This window comes from Lissotriton vulgaris, chromosome 4_1 (genome assembly GCF_964263255.1).
Source record: "Lissotriton vulgaris chromosome 4_1, aLisVul1.2, whole genome shotgun sequence".
Classification (NCBI taxonomy): domain Eukaryota; kingdom Metazoa; phylum Chordata; class Amphibia; order Caudata; family Salamandridae; genus Lissotriton; species Lissotriton vulgaris.
This window is the reverse complement of record NC_141691.1, coordinates 1209733249-1209758423: the sequence shown is the minus strand read 5'-3', so window position 1 is coordinate 1209758423 and position 25175 is coordinate 1209733249. Positions and strand designations below refer to the sequence as shown.

Genomic DNA, 25175 nt, shown 5'->3' with positions numbered 1-25175 from the left:
ACTTCCCAAGCTGCCTTTAAGCTTCTGTTGACACCTCGAGTGAGATCCATTTTGACTCCGAGTGGTATTATCTTTTTCATTTCTTCCTCAAAGTTGTTTTGGGTTATTAATATTTGTCTGGATTTTAAGATAGTCTCCATTAGTGAATGAGGTGTGTTTCTTATCAGTACTTCTAACCGCAGATTCTTCACCTTTAGAATATCCCTAGGTGCAAGACTGGATCTGGAAGAGTTTTAAATAATTGCTCGTGAAAGCCAGTAAGTGGAATCCTATGGCTCGGCACTGACTTTGTTCTGCCCTAAAGTTACAAATGAGGCTGCATGTAAACTCCACCTCTGCACGCTAACATTAGTTGTTTTCTTTCTTTGTCTTCGTAGATCTCGCTCCCATTTTTTTCTTGTCAGTTGCAAGCTTTTTCTACACTTGTTCTGAAGTTTTTTTCTTTTAAACAGTATGCTAGCGACCTTGTCCTCTCCTTAAGTCTTGTCGAAAATCCGGAAGACCAAATGCTATCCTACCCTCCCGCCTAGGCCTCTTGTGGGTAATTGTCCCCCACCCCCAAATTAATGTCTCACGGTCTTGCTACAAATGACGCAGTTCAGGTTTATGGATAAAAACTGGCAGCACATGAAAGAAATAGAGATGCAGCAGGTACATTAATTTTTAGCACCCTTTCCTACCCCTCCAGGGTATAGACGCGGGGCACCACTTTATTAGGCCCCTTTTTATGTCTCCTAGCAGTGACTGATAATCTGCTTCTAACAGACCCTGGATCTTGGGTGTGATATTGAACCTCAAATATCAGATATGGTCTTTTGTCCTACTCAACGGTGATAGCACCTCTATTTTTTCTCTTATATATTTTTATATATATTATGTATTCAAAAGTGATTGACTTGGAGGCAGAGATGCTCAAAATGTTTGAGATATTTGGGAAAAGGTTTTATTTATTGCATCTTACAGATCGTGATACGGTCCCTTTGAGGTTATTCAAAAATGTTATTTTTCTGCAATCATAATGTTTTTTATCTGCTGTGTGATAATAAAAGCCTGCTCTCAAATCTTATAGAACTCACTTTCTAAGTTTAAAGCCACAGGCACAATGCATTATGCCATAGAACAGTTCACTGAAGGTAATGATATTATGTAGTGTTATGCTGTTTGTGACCTTGTGCTTTGTAGCATATTTCTAAGTGTTTTTTCTTTTCTTATTAAGGCTGCAGTGTGATGAAGAATGCTTTGCTCTTGAAAAGAACAGGTAAGACTCGGCTGTGGTAGAGTATGCATGTACCATCATAACAAGATTGTGTCTCATTAGCAGAGTGTGAGTAGAAAAGTCCTGGGGAATTTTCTGAAGAGGATAAGTATATTATCGGAAACCATTTATTTTAAAAAAAATGAAGAAATTACTGGCTATTTTGCAAATGAACACAACAAAATTAAAACTAGAACCCCCAAGCAGAGACTTTCATAAAATTTCATAGCCATAAAGCATGAACTTCATAGGTAACCTAGTCATAAAAGAACTACATGATTTTGCGATCTTCATTCTCTCTGGGTCACACCAGTCCCACTCCCAATATGTTTCAATGATTCCATGTCTTGGAGATTTCTGTTACCTAATTCTTCTTCTTGGTTTTATAGGGGCATCTGTAATATGCTGTTCATTTATCCCAGATTATTTAGTGCTCTTTTTTTGTTTCATGCAGCAGACCATCCCAAGCCTCTGTTTTGATACAAATGGGTCTTGCTCCTATCACCATAGTTATGATTTGTTCCCTTTAATTTTTAGGAAAACTGGTGTTAATAATAATTTGCTTTGTATTGTAAAACGCAACCCATATACCAAGCTATACTGTTAGGAGTGGTGTACTGTCCATTTTATCATTGTGGAATTTGTCTCAAAGCTCATTCCAGAATTTCCATATTAGATAAAGATTTCCCTTCCTTCTGTTCATAGGGAGTCTATTAAGGAGTACAAGTATACCCAGGATGGTGAGGGAGGCATATCGCTGACTTTCCTCTTCCACCATGAAAGAATAAGCTGGGGCCTAGACTGCCACAGGGCAGCAGAGAAGCTACAGAGCTGGAGAGATTTAATTTTATCCTTGGGCATAGATGAAGCCAGGCTTGGCGCTCCAGATTTGGAAAAAACAGACCGCAAACCCCAAGGTGGAACCTGAGACACAATGTCTGGCCTGTCATAGAGCACACGCCCTTTGGAAGACCTGGTCAGCCGTTCCCTCACACTAGAAGCAACCTGAGACAGTGGATGAAGCAGCAGAGAAGAGAGCAGCTCCAGATAGACTTGAACATTGCTCAGGGAAGCGCACAAGATAGCACCCATGCAGGATCAGACCTTTACAGTCCAACAGCCCCATAGAAGATGCTGAGCTGATAATTAGGAATTGGATTGCTTCAGCAAGGAGATTCAAGCCTGCCTAGCTGAGGCAGTGAGGCTGATGCAAGGGTAGTTGGTGGCCTGAGCAGGTGAGGAGAGATGCTGGCTCCTGCAGGGTGACGTTAATGAAAGCATTCTCCTGAGAGTTGACGAAATTCAAAATTAAGAAATTTTGACTAGGCCCACCAATAAAGAAACACAGGAATGGAGACAATCCTTTCCTCTTAGCCCCCAGGGTGAAAAACTAGTTGAAATACTGTGCCAACATTGAGAGGTGGAAGGGCATCAAGTTCCAGTGTTTAAGCTGGGAATGTCTGACTCGTGGGAAGGCAGCTGGCAGAAGGATGAGTCTGAAGTCGAAGTGAAAGTGCACATGCTAAGGCTTCCAGGAGGCCGGATGAAGAGAATAATTCAAATCAAAGACACAATAGCTGTATCTAGCCAGGTGGAAGAGCAAGACTTACAGTAAGGCCCACCAGAGAGAGTTGGTGATACATTACAGTCAGCAATGAAGTAGAATTGGTCGTTGAAATTCTTGGCAAAAGTAGATGAGTGATCTAGACGTCCCCCATCTGACATGCTTGCCCACCTTTGAGATCTGGAAGGGCTGGACTGCTGGAACATTTTAGAACAAGCAGCGCGCAACACTGTCATGTTAGAAAGGCAGGAAGAAAGTTAACTTTAAGGCAATGCTTGAACAAGAGGAAAGTAAGAAAAAAGAATTAGCCCTTAACAAAAATAAACAATGGTGGAGTTCAGAGGAAACCGGAGAGGACCTGGAGAATGGTGCCAACAATGTACTAACCAAAGGCTTTATGAAACAGTTCTCTAAAACTACAAATCAGAGTGGGGCTAGGAGAGAAGAGCTGAAGCAGCGCCTCAAAACAGATGTGTTAGAACTGGGGGCCAGACTTTCTGGAACAAACAATGGATAAAAGTAATTTTGAGTGCAACTCCTATTACTGGAATAAGAAAATTCAACCTCGCAGCAGAAACAAGAGGACTTGAAATATAGAGCTGTGAGTAAGAATATCCAGGATGAGAGGAGACCCCAAGGGGGAAAGGGTGGTAACACAAATGGATCCCGACTGAAACAAGAAGGACGGTGACACAGGCCCTCGTCAGCAGCAGGCTGGACTATGGCAACGCACTCTACGCCAGAATCCCAGCCAAACACCTACGACGACTACAGCGCATCCAAAATGCCTCTGCCCGACTGATCATCAACGTCCCCCGCCATAGCCACATCACCCCCCACCTGAGAAACCTACACTGGCTCCCCGTCGACACGAGGATCACCTTCAAACTCCTCACCCACGCACACAAAGCACTCCACAACGCCGGACCAGCCTACCTGAACAGCAGACTCAGCTTCCACTCCCCTCGCCGCCAGCTCCGCTCCGCCAGCCTCGCCCGCGCCGCTGTCCCCTGCTTCCATCGAACAACCTCAGGCGGCAGATCCTTCTCCTACCTCGCCGCCAAGGCCTGGAACACCCTTCCTACCCACCTACGGCAGACCAAAGACCTACTCGCCTTCAGAAGACTCCTCAAGACCTGGCTCTTCGAACAGTAGCGAAGCTTCCACCCCCCTCCTCAGCGCCTTGAGACCCTCACGGGTAAATAGTGCGCTCTACAAATAGATTGATTGATTGATTTAACAGTTTCAGGCCCAACCTGTAAAATAAAGAACCCCCTGCAATTTGTAGTAATGGAGCACATCACGTAGCAGCATAGAACTCTTTACCCCCAGATATTTAAGCCCAAGTTCACTACATTGACTATAAGGAACTAATCATGGCGGAGGTCAAAGATAATGGAACCATATTGTACAATTGGATTTCAGTGCAGTTATACCAAGACTTGTTTTTTCATCTTGTGCAGAAATTGCAAGCTTTCAGCCTGGGGGCATCTTCCCTAAAAACGGGGTGGGTGAAATATTGATGTGGGCATCGGTTTCACAAAACATGTGGAAGGAGAAACAGTGGTCACAAATCACTGAATGGTGCCCAGGAGATCCTGGAGATGAAACTGGAAAGCAACCAAGCACCTGGAATGTGGGAAGAAGACAATCTGCCTCAGCAGAAGCCTACATGATTCAAAGTGTGATGGGAAAGATACCCAAAAAGAAGAAATACTGGCTAAAAGAAGAGTGGCAATCCAGCAATTGCTGAAAGTGAGTAGTGCTTGAAGGTGAGTCCTATGGACTTACATGAGAATAGATCTGCTAACTTTTGAGAATGGTAGTTCTAAGTTCTGGACAGACAAAGACAGGTAGTGGTTGGCCTTTAGCTCACGGAAGACAAAGTTGGTGGACTGGTGCTGGCTGGGTTTCTATTTGGGGAGACCGGTGTGTGAGGAAATGGGGTGTATTATATGGTGTGGTTTACAACCTTAATGTGTAATGCACTTACCAACCCCTTCAGAACCAGTAGGATTTGTCTGTTAAACCCTCAACTTAATCTGGGGTAGCTGTGGCTCTGAGCAGAAAGGCTTTCACAGATGAACAAGTGCAAAGCATTTAAACAGCACCAAAACAATCGAAGAAGAAATCGACATGGCAATCAAGATATTAGAAACCAATTTATAAACACACTGTATTTTTATTTAAATTTAGACGCCTCAATGAAAAAAGATCCACCGGAGGGTTACGGAGTTTTGGATTTTACAATAATAAATCAAATAATTTTCACTCAACTGGGCACTAGCCTTGGCATTTCAACAAATGTGACACTTAAATCTTTTTCAAGGAAAGGTTGGGTGAGTGTCAATGCGGTCAGGTAGACGTACTTTACTTGATACGACAAACGCTAGCAGGGAGCTAGTCGGGGGGATCTGCAGGGTTCTTAGAAACAGCTCCACAGAAGAGCAATCCTTAAGCAGTTCTAGGCACTTTATCTGCGTTGCAATGAATTCCTATGGAGGGGTCTTGATGCAAGGGATGAATGATGCTGAAGATGCTCTCAGGAGTTTGTGGATACTAAACGGTTGACAAAGATGCTGCGGGCTCCTGGTTGCATGTTTGACGTCCTATGAGGTCCTTTTTGGTCTGACCGAAGTGCAGTTGCCACTGGACTACCAGTCACCCAATTTCACGGTCCCAGGCCAGTCGATTCTGGGTCGATAATTAATCTTCTGAAAGCCACAGAAATTATCAGGTGGTACTCCCGGGCTCAGCAAACTCTGGTGCACCTCTATGCATCATGTCTTGGCCCCATTTAGTTTGATACGGATGGCAGGGGTGTAGGCGGGTGTACTGTAGAACACTGTACGTTTTGGGTATGAGACCCCTAGAGTCATCAAAGTCTTGTACCAAGGCTTCGAATGGGGTAAGGGACCGAATGGCACCTGCAGTGTTTGGGGGCGAGGGGGAATAAGGCCCAGTGATGAAGCTGGAAGCACTGATCACAAAGTTGGCCAGAAATGCCGTAGTCGTGTTTACACTGCTCAAAAGGCTTGTAGGGCTGTGTAATAGGTCCTGTAAGTTCTACATTTGCGCTTTTCCCAATCCAGGAAGGAGCCTGGGGAGAAACAGGCGTAAAGTCAGGGTTGTGGGCTAGCTGAGAATTTGGGTAGAAATAGTTGAGGCCTCTCCTGATCGCCAGTCTGTTCCATTTTTCAAGGACGTGTGGGTTGTGGTTAGCAGGTATTCACTGCATGGGGGATGATGTCTCAGCAGCCAGGCCATCTCTCACCACATTCTCCAGCCCACCACCCGGTCCATTTGCAGCCAGTCCTTTTCACTTTCCCTGACCACCCAGTAGGAGATGTAGCGCAAGTTAGCATCCCAATAGTAGCCTAGAAGATTTGGTCAAGCGAGGCCCCATGGTTCCTAGACCGCATCAGTAAGTTGTTGGAAATGCAGGGTTGGTTTCCCTTCCAGATGAATATTCGTTGATTCCTTTGCATTTTCTGAAAATCATCGGCCAGGACATGTGTAGGGAGGGCCTGTAAGAGAGCAACAGTTGCTGTAGGACAGTCATCTTCACCACATTTATACGACCCAAACAGGAAATATGGAGGGGCTTCCATCTCCTCAGATCCTCCAAGATGGCCCTGCAAAGCAGCGGCCAGTTAGCTCAGGACTAAGTCTGCAGTGAAAAAGTAATATTGAGCCCCAGGTATTGTATGAAGCATGCCGCCCACTGGGAGCGAACTAGCTCTGGCAGGCGCAGGATCTGCTGCAGCAGAATGGTTAAGTTGAGTATTTGGGATTTAGCCATGTTAATCTTATGACCAGAGAAATGTGTGCAAACTCTGTAACACTAAAGGAAGTAAGGCTTCTGGCTCTGTCAATGTCCGCAACAGATCAGCAGCAAAAAGCAGGGCCTTATGTTGCTGTTCCCCAAAGGGAATGCTGGTGATATACCTGTCTTGTCTTAGGCGGATGGCCAGGGATTCCACTGCAAAGGCGAAAAGCAGAGGGGACAGGGGACATCCCTGCCAGGTGCCCCTGTAGAAAGCTAAAGATTGAGTGACCTGACCAATGACTGAAATGGTAGCCTTGGATGCAACATAAGGGGCCATGATCTTACTAATCTTATTAGGGCCCAGACTTAACTTGTGATGGACAGCACACAGGAAAGCTTAACTGACTTAGTGCTTCTATGTTGAACAATGATGTACTGGGATGTGCTCCTGAATCAAAAGTGAACTGTGTACTGATCATGCTGGGACGGGAATTACCTATTAAGAACAGGAAACTAGAGAAGGGAACGATTAAGGAATGGAAACTGGATTGTGTGTGCTTCGTGTGTTGATATTACTCTGCACTGCTCTATAGTGCAGAATATTTGCTGCGGAGGTGGTTGGGTGCTGCACCACGATAACACCACCTAAAAAACGGACATTGTATGCTACTATTAATATTGTGTTGGTCATTTACAGCCATAAACCGAGGATAGATGTGCAGAGTCTTGGAGCTGCCCAAACATGGCTCCCTTGCCCATGAAGTGCTATGTGTTCCTGACTAATTTGGGGTCCCAGGCTATATTAAAGTCCTCTCCCACTATGAGGTCCCCACTTGCACAGCCCAGTTGATCTTGAGCACCCCACATAGGAATGTGTCTTGTGCTTGATTCAGGACATACATGTGGAGGAGAGTTGAGACCGATTTCTTACTCTCAACCATCAGGGTTAATTACTGCTCTCCCGGGTCCCTGGTAATCTTCAGCATCTTTAAAGAGGATAGCAACCCTCGCGGTTTTAGATTCAGTGTGTGCCCAGTGTTGACAAGGGTATTGGGGGTGGGCCATATGGTGACAGGCTTCCCTAAGCAGATGCACCTCCTGCAGGAAGTTAATATTAGGTGGCTGCTGGTGGAGGTAGCACCAATTTCATTACAAGACCGGAGGCTACCATTATGCATATTTCTATTAATGCAGTCTAAGCAGCCGCATAAATCATAAAGTAAAAAGTTTCCAGAACAGAACATTAAGAACATACAAAAGGCATAAGCCCATAACTATCTGCCTCTTTTAAATGCGGCTCCAAGCAGATAAGTTCAATTATTTTTTACTATTCTCCTTGTAACTTACTTCCTTACTTCAACTATTCTTTAACGGTTTACTATCATTTCGGGACTTCCCCCATCCCTTCTCACCCTTTTGTTGACACCTGATCTCCAATTTACGGAGATCAGCTCTTCTTCTTTTTTTTTTTTTTATAAAACAAACTTTATTTGTCACGGTAGATAAACACTGCATAGCTCCGTAACCCGGAGACTGCTGCACTCATCAATTGTACAATGAAAAATGACGTTGCCTTTTATGTACGTGAAGAAACCATAATTGAACAAACCCCTCCCTCTTCCCCCCCGATTGCGCCCACACCCCAATAGTAAATTTAGTACTTCTCTGGAACCATACATAGAGCCCATCAGCCACCCATCAAAGTCCGGCTTCCACGCAGCCATCAAGCAATCAAATGACCATCCCCTTCCAGCGGCAGATCTAAATCCAGTCCCCGGTAGTTCGCCCATCTCTTCCAAATTTTATAATGTTTACGGGGACACCCCCTGGCAATGAAGACCGGCTGCTCGAGTCCCATACAAAAATCTATCCCATTCCTCATTCAGCCAGCGATGGCACCCGGGGCGCCTTCCAAGCCCTGGCAATGTCCCTCTTTGCCAATGTGAGACCTAGCACTAGGAGATGTTGCTTATATCTGTTGCCCCCAACCCCCTCCATGACATGCAACAGGGCCAGGCCCGGCGTGCGGGGAAGCTCCCATCCCAGCACTTCTGACAGGCAGGGGAACACCCCTCTCCAAAATCTGTGCAAGGAGAGACAACTCCAGACTGTGTGAAAGAAAGCTCCCTCCTCTGACCCACATCGAAGACACTCGGGGGATACAATCATTCCCGCCCTTCACAAGCGCACAAATACTTGAAATGAATCAAACGCAGGTGCGTGGCTATTGCCGCTCCCCGTGGACTTGCTAATGCCTCCGTCCAGTCCTCCTCCTCCAGTTCCCCTACATCCCCCTCCCATGCCGTCTTAAGCCGCTGCAAAGTTGCGGAACAATGAATTATGAATGTCTAGTATATGCGAGAGATCTTGCGATCAGGTAATTCCCCCATAAAAACCTTAGCTTCAATTGGGCTGAAATCAGGGAGGGACTCCAGGCCCTCCAGACTAGGCACCAGGGTGTGTCGGAACTGCAAGTATCTGAAAAACTGAGATTTGGGCATCGCATATTCGTCCTGTAGAACTTGGAATGATTTAAGCATCAGGTCAGCCATCACGTCCCCCAGGACCGAGATGCCTATAGAATCCCATCCCTGAAAGCCCTGCAGAGCTGCCAGCTGAGACAATCGCCCGTTACCCCAGGGAGGAGTGTCCCGAGTCAGGACATCCCACCACCCTATCCTACTCTGGGCCTGCCTCCAAACATGAAATACCACTCGCGTGGCCAGGGGCCGCATCCTCCGTAGCGGCACGGAATACAATAGTGTATTAGCCTACGCTCAACGGCATAGGCTGGGTCCCTCCTATCCCCGTACCACCAGTCATTGAGGACCAACAGGTGTGCAGCCTAGTAGTAGGAGAGGACATCTGAAGTGGCTAGACCACAGGTGTATGTGGATAGGAAACAGGTGGGCAGGGCCACCCTAACCTCGCCCCCCGCCCACAGGAACCCTCCCAACACCGAGTTGACCTGTCGAAACCATGAGGGTGAAATCTGGTAGGGGTGGTTTTGTAATTGGTAGAGGAGACGAGGGAGTGCCACCATCTTAAAGATGGCTGACCTACCGTAGATCGTTAAGGACATATGGGACCACACCTTAAGATCTTCCCTAGTACGATCCCACATAGGAGTCCGATTATGGTCTCTGGATACAGCTGGGACATCGGACAAAAATAAACCAATCGCCATCTGAAGGGCTGATTCCCATTCTCCCACCCCGGGCCATCCTCCAGAACCTACAATGTAGTTTTACGAGGATTCATATAGAGCCGAGATGTCTCACTGAAAATCTGTAGGATGCGCATCAATCGTGGCCCCGACCTGTCCAAGTTGGTCAGAAAAAACAGGACGTTGTCCGCGTATAGTGCTGTTTTATATGCATCGAAACCCCCGAAGCTGAGCATCTATACCCACCCAGGCCGCCAGCGGCTCCATGGCGAGCACAAACAGATCAGGGGAGAGGGGGCAGCCCTGGCGCGTTCCCCGCTGAATAGAGAAGAAGCGAGAAATCGCCTCCCACCCGCACCAAAGCAGTTAAAGTAGTGTACAGCAGTTGCAGGTAGGCCAGAAAGCGCGGGCCCAGATTATGTTTCTGCAGCATTTCGAACAGGTACACCCAACTCAAAGAGTCAAAGGCCCTGTCCATGTCTGCCAGCAGTAGTGCAGCCGGCTCCCCAAGCTGCCCCAGGCTGACACAGCAATGTGTGCACGCCTAATGTTGTGGCGGGTCGCCCTCTGAGGCATGAACCCAGCCTGATCTGGGTGTACCAAAGTTGTAATGTGCGGCTTTAGCCGATTGGCCAACGCCTTGGCCAGCACCTTTGCTTCGCTATTAAGAAGGGAAATGGGGCAATATGATGCATGCTGCTCTGGAGGTCTACCTGGTTTGTGGAACACCACCACTTCCGCATGTATCCTGTCCGGGGGAAGCAAGCTGCACTCCCGTGCCTCCTCCACCACCGGCCAAAAGAGTTGGGCCAGCTGCACAAAGAACCGTTTAAAAAGCTTGCTGGGGAACCCATTCGGACCCAGAGCCTTCCCAGGATTCAATTCCCCCAGGGCCGTACCCAGTTCATCATCCGACAGAGGCCTATCCAATTGCTCTCGTACTTCGTCCGAGACAGTCCTAGGCGGAAGATCATCAATGAACTTAAAGATAACCTCCGCCTCAAGACATTCTTTGGGTTTGGGAGTATGCCGCAAAGCTCTCGGCAATAGCAGAGGGCTCTAGAATTGTCTCCCCCGCAGGGTCCAGGACCCGCGGCAGGGTCTGGGCGTGAAAGGTACCCTGGCACAGGCAGTGGAGCATCTTACTAGATTTATCCTCCTATTGATAGACCCTACTGCGCGTCGCCGGCCAAGCCTTATGGGCCTCATCCATTAGTATTGCTGCATATTGCTGCTGAGCCAAGACCAATTGTCTCCTAGCCGGGCCTCCATCAGCCTCCCTACCCCTGCGCTCCAGCGCCTCAATATCTGCCTCCTGACGCACCAGGCCCTTCTGTCGGTCCCTCCACACAGCCACACACCAGGAGATATCCACCCCTCGCAAGGTGGGTTTCAATGCCTCCCAAAGCACCGCCGAAGACTCAACTGAACCTACGTTAGCTACCAAATAGTTATCTATCTCCGTGACCAAGTGTTCCCTGTACTCCTCTTTCTGCAGTTGCCACCCTGACATGCGCCACTTGAGAGGCTGCCGCCCGGGCCAATCTGAATCGTGAGTGCAACTGGCAAGTGATCTGACAAGGCTCAGTGCACAATACTCACTGACAACACTTTGTGTACCATCCCCCTGGGGACGAATACATGATACATAATCTATCCTTGAAAAGGAGTCATGTGTTGTGGAAAAGTAAGTGTATTCCCTGCGAGGGCCATGTAGGTGTCTCCATACATCTGTCCAGTCTAGCCCTGTTTCTAGGGAGTGCAGTTTGGGAGGAGATCCGCCCACCCCGGCCACATCCCCTCTCCTCCACCTATCCCGACCCCGATCCATCACATCATTCCAATCTCCCCCTACAACAGAGAATGTATCCGTCATGTCCCCCACTCCCCCCCCCCCACCCCCCCCCCTAGTGTTAGGAGTCTTTCCACTAGGGACCACTGTAATGGTGGGGGGCGTATACGCTTCCCAGAGTCAAAACCTCTCCCCCAATTCTGCCCTGTATGACGATGTATCTACCCTGCGTATCTGACCAACGTCCTCAGCCCTCTTGGCGTACTGAAGAATGGCCCCTCACTTCACTTTGTCCAGTGCCCCCGAACATTCCAGCTAACCATACACAGGGAAGCAGGTATTATCCGCCTTTCCACCTCCGTACCTGACATGTCAAAAGACTAACACTCTTGTGACCCATGCATGTGTTCCCCAGAGAATACCATGAGTTCCATACAACCAGCGTGACTGCGCAATCGAACAGATAAAACAAGCCCCCCCCCACATCCCACCCCCACCCCCCCATACCTCACAAACATGGAAGTATCTGTCACGGTCGGATAGGAGCCAAGTCCCCAACTGGGGGACAGGTATCAAACCTTCCAATGGATCCCCAACTGGCCACCCTTAACCCCTGAGCCTCACCCCTTCCCGCCCACCACTACATGACGGGTACCCAGCCCAATACCTGTGCCTATTTGGACATCAAGAAACAGTCACCAGAATCACAGCCCCTGTTGAGCCTGTTGATCAGTCCGCCGATCCCGTCTCTCTGACGACAAGCCTTTCTGCCTGAGGGCGGAGCTGGACAGAGAGCGCCGCCTGGATCTCGATCTCCTGCTGCCCTGCTGTGGGCCCCGGGGACCCCTGCGAGCCACCTCGCTCGACGAAGAGTCGGAATCTTGGCCAGGTGGTGTATGAACCCGCACTCTCAGTTTCAAAGGTCTATGTGAAGACTTCCTCGGGAGAGTCAAATAACACGTGCGAGATCTGTAGACAACTCTCGGGCGGGCTGGATATAACAGCGCATATTGGATCTTAAGGTCTTGGAGGCAAGCTTTGGCCGCCAGGAAGGACTGTCGCTGCTGCTGCACCAGGCGCGTGTAGCCTGGAAAAATAAGGATCTTAGCATTGTCACAAGTGAGGGATTCCTTAGCCCTGGCCTGCTTCAGTATAGTATTGCGGTCCATATAGTTTAAGAATTTGGCGATGATCGGCCGTGCACGTGTCCCTTGAGGGGGCTTCTGCATAAGGGCCCTATGTGCACGCTCCACAACGAAGCAGCTGGAAAGGGCATCAGGGGGGGGAGCCAGCCCTCCAACCACCGTGTCAAGAAATGTTCCACGCTATCTCCCTCGCATCCCTCCGGAAATCCCACGAAGCGAAGGTTGTTGCACCTAGCCCTCCCTTCGGCATTGTCAGCCTGCAGCGCCAGACCCTTCTGAATCTTCTCCATAGCTGCTACTTTCTTCTTTAGGGTGGTGACATCATCCTCCACCTCTGATATGCGGGTCTCAATCCCTGTGATGCGTTCAACCGCATTACGAAAATCCTGCCTCAGCGGCACGTCAGAGCCAACGGCCCGATCTTGGCGTCCAGCATATCCCTAGACTGAGTAATGGCCTCCATTAGCAACGCTTTGTCTGGCACCTGGTTCTGCGACCTCGCAGCCCCTGTCGCAGTACCGTTCCTGTAAATTTGTCTATGGTGCCCTGCTTGATGTGGCTTCCCCCGCCTTTATCTCTGTCAAAGTCCCGACGTAGGTGTTGCCACCTGCCACCAGACACTCAAGGGCAACCACTCAGGGGGTCGAGGTCGAAGTCAGCCCTATAGCAGGGACGCTGGAGCCCAGATCGATAGCTTCTTCACCAGGCCTCTCAGCAGGCTGCGACCGCCATGAGGGTAAATAAAATGGCCGGCAGTCCTTCCCCACCCTCATCCCTGAGGGCCCTGCTTCTCCGCTCCGTGGCCCGACTTGACCACCGACGCGCTTCACGGACTGTGGCTCCACCCGGGGTGCCGCTAGTGTTGTTAGCCCGGGGATGTCCAAGCGTACCTGTGCCCTCAGCTGCTTTGGGGGCTCCGCCCAGCTGCACGTTGATGTATGACCCGTGCCCGGCTCGCACCACCAGCGCCCTGCAGCTTCACCTCCTCCGGCAGCCCAGAGCGGACAGCTGAATTGTCCAGGGCCCGAGGGCACTGCCGCCCCTCCACAACCGCTGCAGCCGCAGCAGCCGCCGCGGCCCGACCCGGCGGCCGAGCACCGGAAAGCCACTGGGGCAGTCTAGGATAAACAGAGGGAAGAGTCGGGGGGGAAGGGAAGGGCCCCACTGGTGTCCCCAATCCAGCTCCGCACCTCCTGGCCCGACTGAGCACTCACCGCCGCCTCAGGACAGCACAAGATGGCCGCCAACCCTCCAGGGCCTCCTCACACCGGGTCTCAGCCCCTGCAGTCAGGCCGCCGCCCGTGAGTGCTCCCTCCTGCTGCCCACCGCCTCGTCCTAATTCTCCGCTGCAGCTCAGCCCCCCGGAGAGGTGGAGGAAACCACAGAAGTCTGGCGCAGAATTTCAGGCGCCAACCACCGGTGGCACCTCTTCCAGCCGCGCCGTCTTTAGAGCCTCCGTGCCCGGCCACGCTGGTTAATCGAGGCCCCGGCTTTCCACAGAGCATCTTCGACTAGGCCGCCTCAAGTCGCGGGTCCTCAAACTCATGTCCCCAGCTCATGTCAGAGAGCCCCGCTGGTGTTGTACGTCTCTCCGACATAGTGGCAGACTATCACCTGAGTCTGAAGGTAGGATATTTAACACCTTGGCTTCTAGGGGTTTTCCCCTCCTGTGCTGAAAATGCTTTAATACTATAGTTTCATGACAAGGTCAGCTCGTCATAAGCACAGCTCAACCGTGCCTCATGACGAGCTGACCTTGTCATGAGCATGGAAATGGTTAATCAGGATGTTGGATGGCTGGTCGGAGCGCGATCAAGCCGCGACCGCCATCTTCGCCGGTCAAGCCACGCCCCCGAGATCAGCTCTTCTCATTCTTCTGCCTCATTTCAACTTTCTTTTCACCCTCTCCTCAACAAGAGCACAACTGCGGTATTTTTACCCTTCCATCGGTACATTCTGGTAGTCTCTAGTAGCTCTTTCCCCTCCTTTCACCGGGCGCACGCTACACAGCCGGTGCTCAACTCACAACCCATTTGGCGAAGTCCACTTCTGGTGTTCTACGGGAGAGAGCTCTACTGTCTGTAGGCGCCTCTCCCCCATACCAATCCCGTTTTCTTTGGGTAAGCGTGCTCTTTCACCACATGAGCTCTCTGCTCAATCAGCTTCTTCTCTGTTCCTGGAGAAAACTAAGCCACAAGAGGAAAGTACCCTGGCAACGTGGGCATCGCGTCTTCCCATTGCCAAGGCGCTTTCCTCAAATCTCCCAACTAACAAGGCTTGTCTTCTCTGCCTCTTAGCAATCAGCTGCAGCTGATCGGGCTCGCGAGCAAACTGACTCTCCCTTCCCGATCAGCTGCTGGTCGATTTGTGAATACTCATGAGTACATTTTAAGCATTTTTTATGCCCTTCTTGCCAAATTGCTCAATTTAGCAATAATTTCTTTCTGGCTGACAACAGGCTAAGACTGTCTTTTCTCAGGATAAGACAGCTTTGAACCCTACTATTTTTCTTGTCTCCACTCCCCTTTCAATAGGTTGCATTAAAAAAAAATGTTTTTAAAGGATTCAAAACCCTTAAAAAAAAAAATTTTTTTTAAGCGGGTGCCAACTAATTATTTCAGCCTTTACTATCTATACTTTCGTTTCTAAGCCACTTATCTAAGCCACTTATCAATTAAATAGGTACAATATCTGATATTGACTCCAATGACGCTAGTGCCCCCATCCCTAGCACGGACAATGAAGCCTTGAAGGGAATAATTCATAAAGAGATGAGATCATGCATGCTAGAAACCTTAACTACAGTCATGGCTTCAAAGAGGTCCTTCCCTACCGAGGAGGATAATATTACAGAGAACCAGTGCTCCCAAACTTCTGGCAATCTCATCGAAATAAGAGGGAAAAGACTAAAAAAGAATAAAAATATTAAGCAACCAACCCCCAAGAGCACCATTGGTGGTCCCGGCACCTTAGGTAATTCTGGAAGTCACAGCACCTCAACTAATAATGGACGTCTCCGCACCTCAAAACCCTTTGGTGTCCTTAGCGGCACAACCTATACTGGTGACCTCAGCAGCACAGAGCATCTGGTTGTCCCTAGCGGCACAAAACATCTAGGTGCTCAGTATACTCTATACAAAATGGGAGATAATGACTTTCAAGAGGACGAGGCTTCAGACATTTTTGACGAATATGTCTTGAATTTGGACTTGGATGACCAAGAGTTTTACACCCAACCGTCTGAGGACGAACTGCCTTTCTCGTCAAAAGATAACATCCTCAATTCTCTAGGCGAGGAAATGTTCCCCCCTCTCAATTTAAAGCATCCGAGAAGCTCAGAATGGTGTCCTCAAGATCATGTTGCCAAATTCATAAAAAAATGGCTTAGACACCTGCTGGAAAAAGGTACACGCAACTTACTCAGAGCTGAATGCTCAAGACCGTCCATACAGGACAAGACCTGCCAAACCCCTAACCTTGACCTGGAGCTAATCAAATACCTCTTTAAGCTCGGAAGAGACACAAGAAAAGAGATGGAAAGATTGCCTTGTTGATGTCCTGGGACCTCTGTCCAGGATCATTGATACTGCTGAGGAGAGCTACATTAATGGCATACCCCTGGATACGGAACTCATTAGGGGATGGAGCCAAAGAGCCTTAATTCTACTGGGCAATGCCAATGCCAACCTCAACTCTGAAAAGAGAAGAGTTGTTCTGACCACAATTAGCCCTAAGCTGAGTGACATGGCGGACCGAGAACCCTCTCTGAACCCCAAAGGGTTAATCTTCAGTGAAGACCTAATTAAATCATTAGGAAAATATGTCTCAACCATCACAGACTTGGATAAGGCCCAACAGAATATTAAGCGAGTATTCAACCCTAACCTTTAAGAAGGGGCCTCTCTTCCGGCCGCTTCAAACATAGGCCCTACTCAAGATTCCGAGGCTACGGAAGGGGCCACCAGCCCCCCCTGCAACCCCCCCCTCCTCCCCCCCATCAGTATACCCCCAAAGAGGGAGAGACCCTTGCTCCAGAGGCTTCAGATCATGAGGAACCTCCAGCAACAGCAACCCTCAAAATGAGTACTCTAAGTCTTCTTACTTCCCCTACTTTTTCCCCAAAGTGACTCAAATTCTTCTATCTGAATCGGAAATTAATTACCCAAGACCTATCGGTACTAAACACTGTAAAGGGGTTCATGATAGATTTTATATAAATTCCTACTCAAACTTCTTTCCCGAGAAACATCCCGCTCACTGTAGATCAACAAAAAATAATAGAGGAGGAAATATCCTCTACGCTTCAGAAAGGAGCAATAATAGAAGTCCCACTGGAAATGCTAAGATTTATAAGTACACTCTTCTTCTTCTTCGAGAAAAAGTACAAGGGCTGGAGACCTATTATAAACCTGAGGGAACTCAACAAAAATCTTGTTTACAGACACTTCAAGATGGAAGGCATCCATCTCCTGAGAGATTTGTTATTAAAGGGGGACTGGTTAATCGAATTAGACCTGAAAGATGCATACTTTACAATCCCTATTGTCCAGGTCCACCAACCTTTCCTTCAGCCATGTCCCCCAAATTATTGAGCTCTTCAAAGGTTAAAAGCGAGAGCTCCAAGGTCTGGCCTCTGGCACGGGGATCGCATTTTCCCTCGATCAGGAGGCCACATTAGAACTGACCTGGTGGCTATAGAACTTGGATGCATGGAATGGCAAAGCAATTTTTATCAGCACCAGAATTTGTTTTAGAATCAGATGCGAGCCTTCATGGCTGGGAAGCCTGCCTCCTCGATCAGAACAGGGGCGGTGTCTGGTCGCAAGAAGAATCCTCTCACTATATAAATTACCTAGAACTGACTGCTGGTCTTTACGCATTAATGAGCATCAGACACTCTCGCCAGGGCAGGTCAATCATTCTAAAGATGAACAACATGTCAGCGGTAGCCTGTATAAATCGTCTGGGGGTGGTATCAAATCTGTGGATCTCTCTGATTTGGCCCAAAAACTTTGGATGTTCTGTCTGGAACACAAGATCGCCCTAAGAACGGAATACCTCCCATGGAAAACAAACATTTCTGAGGATTGGAACTCGAGGTTCCTTTTAGATCACAGCGATTGGAAACTCAATGTTTCTATTTTCAAGTATCTCAACAAAATATGGGTTCCTCTGGAAATAGATATCTTTGCGAGCAGACTAACCTTCCAGTTGGAGAAATATTTCAGCTGGATGCCCGTCCCAGGTGCTCTGGCAGTGAACGCATTTCTCCAGTGCGGTAAAGGAGTCAATGCATATGCATTTCCCCCCTTTGCCATGATCCAGAGAGTTCTTCAGAAAGTGAGACGGGACCAATGCTCCATTGTTCTAGTAACACTCTTCTGGCCATCCCAGGCCTGTTTCCCCACTACACTGGAGCTAGCTTGCAACATCCCCTTCCTAATTCCATCCCAAGTGGATCTTCTTACAGACGCAGATGGAGGAATTCACCCCCTAGTACAGACAGGGCATTTGAACCTTCTTGCTTGGAGAGTGTCAGGAGATCCAATGAACTCTCAAGACTTTTGTCAACAGCTGCAACTCTCCTCGGAGAGTGTTGGGCCCCAGGCGCTCACTACAGGTCTAACAACATATGGAGATGATGGGTACGTTGGTGCGTGTAGAGGAACCTGGATTCCTTGGAGGCACCTATTGTTGACATAGTAAACTTCGTTGTAGAACAATTTGAAAAGGGTCTCAGGTATAGATCTATCAATTGTTATAGATCAGCTATCTCCGCAGGACATGCTCTTGTCAACGGTAAAACAGTAGGTAAGAACGTCATAGTTTGTAGAGTCCTCAAAAGTGTTAGACTCAGGAGACCTCCTAAACCCATATATCAGTCTCTCTGGGATGTTAGGTTCATTCTAGATCTCTTCAATTATCGACCAGATAACACTCACTTGAATTGAAAAAACCTGTCTATCAAGCTTGCTACACTGTTATGCTTAGTCTCTTGCCGAAGGGTCTCTGATGTCAAAACTCTCAATCACCAATAGATCCTATAACATTTTTATAGTCAAATTTGAGTTATTTAGAAGAACCAAGACCATGTCTGATTTAATCTTCTATCCACGTTTTTATCTGTGCAAAAAACGTTGTGTGGTAGACTGTATGAGAGAGTACGTCTGCAGAATGAATAGTCTTTGTGCTCATGGTGTGAATCAGTTACTTATATACTTCGTTAAACCTCACAAAGCTATAACTTCGGCCTCTATTGCCAGATGGGTTTAACTGTTATGATTTAAAGCAGTTCCAAGCGCATTCGCCTAGAGGTGCTATAGCCAGTAAATCCTTCTGGTCTGGTGGTAAGTTGGATGACATTCTTAAAGCTGCTGACTAGTCTAATGCTAGGACTTTCGCACAGCATCACTGTAAACCAATCGATCACATGTCTGATGTAGTCTTACAAGGCTACCAACATGCATAATGGTAACCTCCGGTCTTCTAATGAAATTGCGATTCTCCTATTACCATGACTTGAGAATCTGGATTTCATTAACCGCATCGCTGCTGCGGTGATTTTTGCGCTGTGCGGCTGTTTTCAATTAACCGCGATACATGACGAGCTCAGCTCGTCATCCGTACACGTCACCCGTGGCTGATGACGAGCTGAGCTCGTCATCAGCATCGAAGGGGTTAAAGACACGGAGGCTAGCATTATCCCACCCCCCCTTTCCCTTGGAAACTTAAAGCTTACAGTATATTTATGCTCATGCCTAATGCCCTTTAATAGAATTGTATTGTTTATTAACTTGAAGTTTATTTAATAATTAGTTGATTCAATTATAACATATTATTGTTTAATTACATTGCTTGTCTTTCTTTCCATTACTTGAAGTACTTATCTCTCATAACTTCATGATTTTCATCTTTGGATTCTTCATTGTTCTTCCTTTTACTTCGTTTTGTGATGGTTTCAAGAAGTGTTTGGCAACTTAACATTTTTTGGACTCATTCTCTTCTAGGCCACATTTAAAAGAGGCAGATTGTTATGGGCTCATGTCTTTTGTATGTTCTTGATGTTCTGTTTTCGAAACTTTTTAGTTTATGATGCTTGGACTGCATCTAAAGAAATAAGCATAACATTAACCTCCATGTCTTTAATGAAATCCAGTTTCTCTAGTCATGGTTATAGGAGAATCGCAATTTGTTTCAACCTACTGGGGGAACAGAGTACTCTGACATTTAGGGTTGAAAGCTTAACATTGGCCAAGAATTCCATGGCCTGTTGAAGATGGGTGGTGCAGTATGAGGGCAGTGCGAGCCCCTACGAATCCTGGCTTCAGAGCAGTAGGGTGTACAATCTCTTCCCCCCCTAGATCCAAGGAGGCGCACAGCTAGGAGGAGGGACAAAGAGAGGACTGTACTAGGGTAGGGTAAAAAAAGTGAGCCAACATGGCTCAACAAAGAGGAATTATCCCTCATTAGGCACTTCCCAAAACCCATCCGTCCCTCGGTGGAGCAAAGTCTGGTAAAGGCGGAAGCAGCGGTGACTGGGACTGCGGCCTTACAGCCGATACCTGGGTAATAGGGTGTAGAGTTATATGTCAATAAAATGCAGCAATGGTAAATAAATAGCAATAAGTCTAACAAACTGTCAAGCTCTGAGATGTGGACCCTAAAACAATAAATGGAGCAAGATTATCAAGCTGTAACATCCTGTGGATACAACTTTGTTACAGAGAAGGGGAGCCCAGTGTTCAATTTATGTTGTCGTTGGAGGCCTGTGAAAGCTCCTGTTCCATATTGTGCAGATGGGAAATTATGTCCTTCTTGGCGGCATAGATGACTTTTGCTTTGGAATTGCGATCCGACTGCGGCCTTGAATCGTCTGCCAGACATGGTGCCAGCCATCATCCCTTTAAGTGTAGTCCTCAGTGATTTGCATGGTATGACCACAGAAGAAAATGTCTGCATAATCCCCATGCAGCATGCAGGATGGTCTCCTTGTCCTGAAAGAAGTGGACCCTGGTAAGGATGTCTGGGGCACCATCTGAATGGCTAGCTAGAGCTGTGATGAGGTGCGCCCTGTCAAGGCAAGTGGTTGATCCTCCAGCCCCCCTTGGATAGCCTGGATCAAGTCCCTGGTGAATGCCATGATGTCCTTCCCACCTCGGGGACCCCGTATACAGATAACGTTGCGACTGCTCCAGCTCTCGAGGTCCTCCTACTTGGCTTGATCTTCAGTCTGTTTCTGTTCCAGAGTGACCATGATGCGTCAAAGCAGCTCCTGGTTCTCCGCTTGTGAGTCAGTTGTTCACTCAAGATCATCCACTGTCGTGCCCACGGAGGTGATGTCTTTGTGAAAGTCCTGAATGCAGCTTTTAAAATACTTTTTGAGCCAATTTCCAGCCAGATGTCATTGAGGAATCTCTCCATGTAGTCTTGTGTGATGTGGAGAGTAGTGGGCATCCAAGGGAAGTGTGAGGAGGACTTGCCCTTGCCACTCCTGTCCTCTGCGGAGCACTTGGCCTACAAGGAGGCAATCAAGATGTCCTTAATAGCTTTGCCTCTGGCCATTGCAACGAAGGACGGCACTGAAGCCAGCCGTGCACTCGGCGCTGAAAGTGGGGAGGCTGCTACCAGCCACCCCCAGAACATTTGATGCTAAAGTTTGAAGTTAGACGTTCTGAGGTCTCAGGGACAGGCCGGGCATAAGAGTGGGGGGAGGGGGGGAGGGGGAAGGCCCAAACGGCCATGGGTTCCAAGGGTGTCAGCCCTTCGCTCTGGATCGCCGGCCGCGAGCAGGCAGGGGGGTTGCCAGTAAGTGGGCACCCGCACAGAATGTTCAACCAGTGTTTCCACGGGGTCGCCCAGGGGCGTTCGGCCAGGATTCATGGCGGGCCCCTCCAGGTTTCAGGGCACACACCACACCACACTGCACTGAACTCAGCACCCTGTCACCGTCAAATTTTATGCTCCAAGCGCAGATATTGCACAGCTCCCCCCCCACCCCCCCCCCCCTCACTGCTTCGTCCTGACGCCCTCTGAGTGGATCACAGGTGCCTTCTGCACATATATGTTAGTTACTTGAATGATGAGGATGGGGGGGGGGGGGGGGGGCGGTAGGTGCCAGAACAACCTTGTGTTTACTGCAGCGCTGGGGCATTCCTCCAGGACAGCCGTGTCCACCAAGGAGATGGCTTTCAAGTTAGTAAAGCAGGAGGGTGCCCAATGACCTTAATCCACCTCTCTGGCCCCTCGGATTTAAGTGACTCGTCAGTCTGGCGGGCCCTTCCTGGCACCACTGGGTTGTTTGTTGCTTCAGGGCCCCCAGGACACACCAGTGGACAGTGTGTGGCGGAGCCACTCCAGGCTCACTGCTGCATCTCCCTTGCATTGGCCTCCACAATCACGGGCCCGACGCAGAATCCAGTGGTGCCGCCCCCTCCTGCTTCCAGCTGTATGCTGCCTCTGTAAGGGGGGCCACCCGCCGCCAGTCAAACCCTGCCGATCACCGGCACTTGAGCCTCCCTCCCCATCAGCTGCAGACCGCCAGAGCACCATAAAGGGCAGCCAGGCGCTCCGAAAAATTTTCCAGGGCCCTTCGGCGGTACAGGCTTCTTGTCCATGGGGGCCCGCCCAAGTGGGGCAGCTGCTGGCATGTGAGTTGGGCCCCTACCCTGCCGAAAGAATCAGTTAGCAGCATTAGGGGTGCGCCGGGCCCACTTCAGCTGTGCTTTCATGGCAACGGCAATCCCCAGGCTCATAGGCCCAGGGGTGGGGGCGTGGATCATGAATGCCGTCCTTGGCACTGGTTTTTCACTCAGGTTGGGGCCTGCACAGCTGCCTGAATCCATCCGTGGGCCCCCAAGTTCTCCCCCTGTGCCATGTAGAGCTGCAGCATGTCCACCACAGCCTCCTGTGGAAAGATGGCGGCAGTTCCCGGTCTCACAGGCTTGGGAGCAGATGAGGCTGGTTCACACTGCATTGGCTGACATCCAGCCCCAATCTCCGGCAGTCCACCACACAGGCCCCCTTCTGCATCAGGGCCGCTCGTGGGGGTACGGGTGGGAATGCAGTGACCTGTTGAAACAAAGTGTAAGGCCCACAAGGATATAGAGCTTGGACTTACGGCGTCCTACTCCGTCCCTAGTCAGGCCACCACCCCATATTCACACTTTTGATCATTGTATGATGGAAGTTGATGTTCACAAATCTTTTGTGACTCACTGATGCAATGGTAATTGCCTGTAATCCAACACTACCCCAGCCGTGTCTCACTGCCTCCGTTTCATAATGGTGTTTTATGAGTTGATGGCACAGCATTCTTGCATTGTATTTTCTTCAGCTTCTACTGTCTCTTGGCTCTTTAAAAGAGTGTGTAGAATAAATTAATTACTTTTCCTTTTACTGAAGACCTCAGCTCTTCGGTAATGCCTTCAGTTTTCAGAAGCCTGCATAGTGTTGTACAGGTTGGTGCAGTGTATGATTCCAGTTTACATTTTCTAGGTTGGAATACGTGAGACGTTGCGGGAGACAATATCTATTCCATGTTGAACTCTGTTTTCCACTCCCTGTGCCAGCAGAGTTGATTGTATGCATGGGCTTGTATACCACGACTCCATTGTGAGTTCCTCCTCAGTTCAGGAATTTGCAGATGGAAGTATCCTTCAAAAGAGTGAGTTACTTACCATTGCTAATGATGTTTCTGGTGGTTATGCCATTCTACAGATTCCTCACCTCCCCATTCTGAGAAGCAATGTGTGAGAAGTTGGCCTGATATATGATGTCTCCAATTCTGGGGGCACCTTGTATCAGTCCAAACAATGCCTTATGGTGATGGTTGTAAGTCAACCTTATAGACAAGCTATCCTAAGGTTAGCATGGACTAAGCAGCCTTAAAGGCTTAACTCAAGAGGGCATGTGAAGCCAGCTGTTTTGCCAATCACAATCCTGTAATATCAAATGAAAGGACACCACACAAGTTATATATTATAAAAATATATGTATTTATTACTAGAATAATCCTCTGTACTCTTTGAGTGCAGAGGCACAAGCGTTTAAACAAAAGCACAGTTAAACATATAAAAGTTGCACAATTATGGATGAGGCCGGGGGGCCACGCAAACCATATATTAAAAAGTGGTATAAGTATCACTAATCGAACAGTGGTCAGGCCTAGGGCCTGGGGAATCGCTGGGACCAATCGGGACTAGCAATGTTGAAGTCGGGAAAAGCCGGCGGGATTCGGGTGCAGCGCTGAAAGCACACACATGCACCAATGCAAAGTCAATGGTGCGTAAAAGCTATCGAGTTACTGTTTTAAGAGTCTTCCGACTAACCTAGAAGGACAAAACTTTAGGCGTTCAAGAGTTACCTCACCCACAGGAAGCGGGTGCACAGGTGCTAAGTCGTGTCGGCTTTCGTCGTGTGGATCTATGGAGCCTGGAGATGAAAAAGCTGCAGGCGGTCAGAAGAGAAGTGTCCAGTGCGATCCAAGGGTAGATCGAAGCTGAAGGGAACCTGAAAGCAGAGGGGACAGAGTCTGGGTCACTCAGCAGTGACCAGGGTGGAACCAGGAAGGAACCAGGCAATGTCGAGCGCAATCAGGTGGTTGTCGAGAAGCATGTCTCCGCTGCCACGTGGACTCTGGGGCACCGAGGATGTCCAGGAGTGGACCACGAGCTGTCCCACGAAGGCTCTCGCTGTCGGCGGTGTCGGCTTCCGGATTGGAGCAAACAAACCTTGGCAAGCGCAACCCACGCAGGATTCGAAGATCTCTTCTTACTCGGCCCAGGAAGGTCAGAGCGGGAGCAACCGGACTGGCAGAGCAAATTCAAAGGTTTGTCGGTACTGGGGCCGCTAGCCAACGGGCAAGTGACCGGACCAACGCGTTGAGCATCAAAATGTAGAAGGGCCCCACACAGCACTCGGAGAGTGTGGAGGGGGTAGCTTTGGTGCAAAAGCTGCTCAGGGCTGGGGCTTCTCAAACCCCAATGCAAAGCATGGAGGGAGCCTCGGGAGCTGCACGGTCAGCACTTCGTGGTTTTTCCAAGATGGCCGGCCCCCGCTTCAGGTCGCCTCCACGGGTCTCAGATTCGCTGGGACTGTGGATCGGGCTGTTGGAAGGCAGGAACGCTGGGTCTTGTTGATCTCTGTCGCTCGAGTTCCGGCGGGAACTGCAACAAAGCAAACGGTGAGGCGCTGGATGGTGCCTGTTTGCACAAGGTGGTCACTCCTTGACCACAAGGGATTCTTCAGTCTTCTACGTCGAGTAGGATGTCGAAGGGTCTAGAGTTTCGTTTCATAAGTTTCAGTCAGGATAATCTGTGTGCACTAGCACTGCTCCCACTCTTATACCAATCTAGTGGGCTGGATTACCTGTAAGGTCTCTCCTATGGGTGGGACCCAGGAAGGGGGTGGTTACACCCCTTTCCCTTTGTCCAGGGTCGCACTGGGGCTGGAGTGCCCCAGAACCGGTTTGACCGGATTATGCAAG

The 25175-nt window shown here is 49.0% G+C and overlaps 1 protein-coding gene across 1 annotated transcript in view; it reads left to right on the top strand.

Annotated features, from left to right (window-relative positions):
- NFX1 (nuclear transcription factor, X-box binding 1) overlaps positions 1-25175 on the top strand; it is an 892403-nt gene that overhangs the window by 735159 nt on the left and 132069 nt on the right. The window contains exon 19 of the mRNA XM_086965422.1: positions 1217-1258. Coding sequence (XP_086821548.1) covers positions 1217-1258 — 42 coding nt within the window. The remainder of the gene's footprint in view (positions 1-1216; positions 1259-25175) is intronic.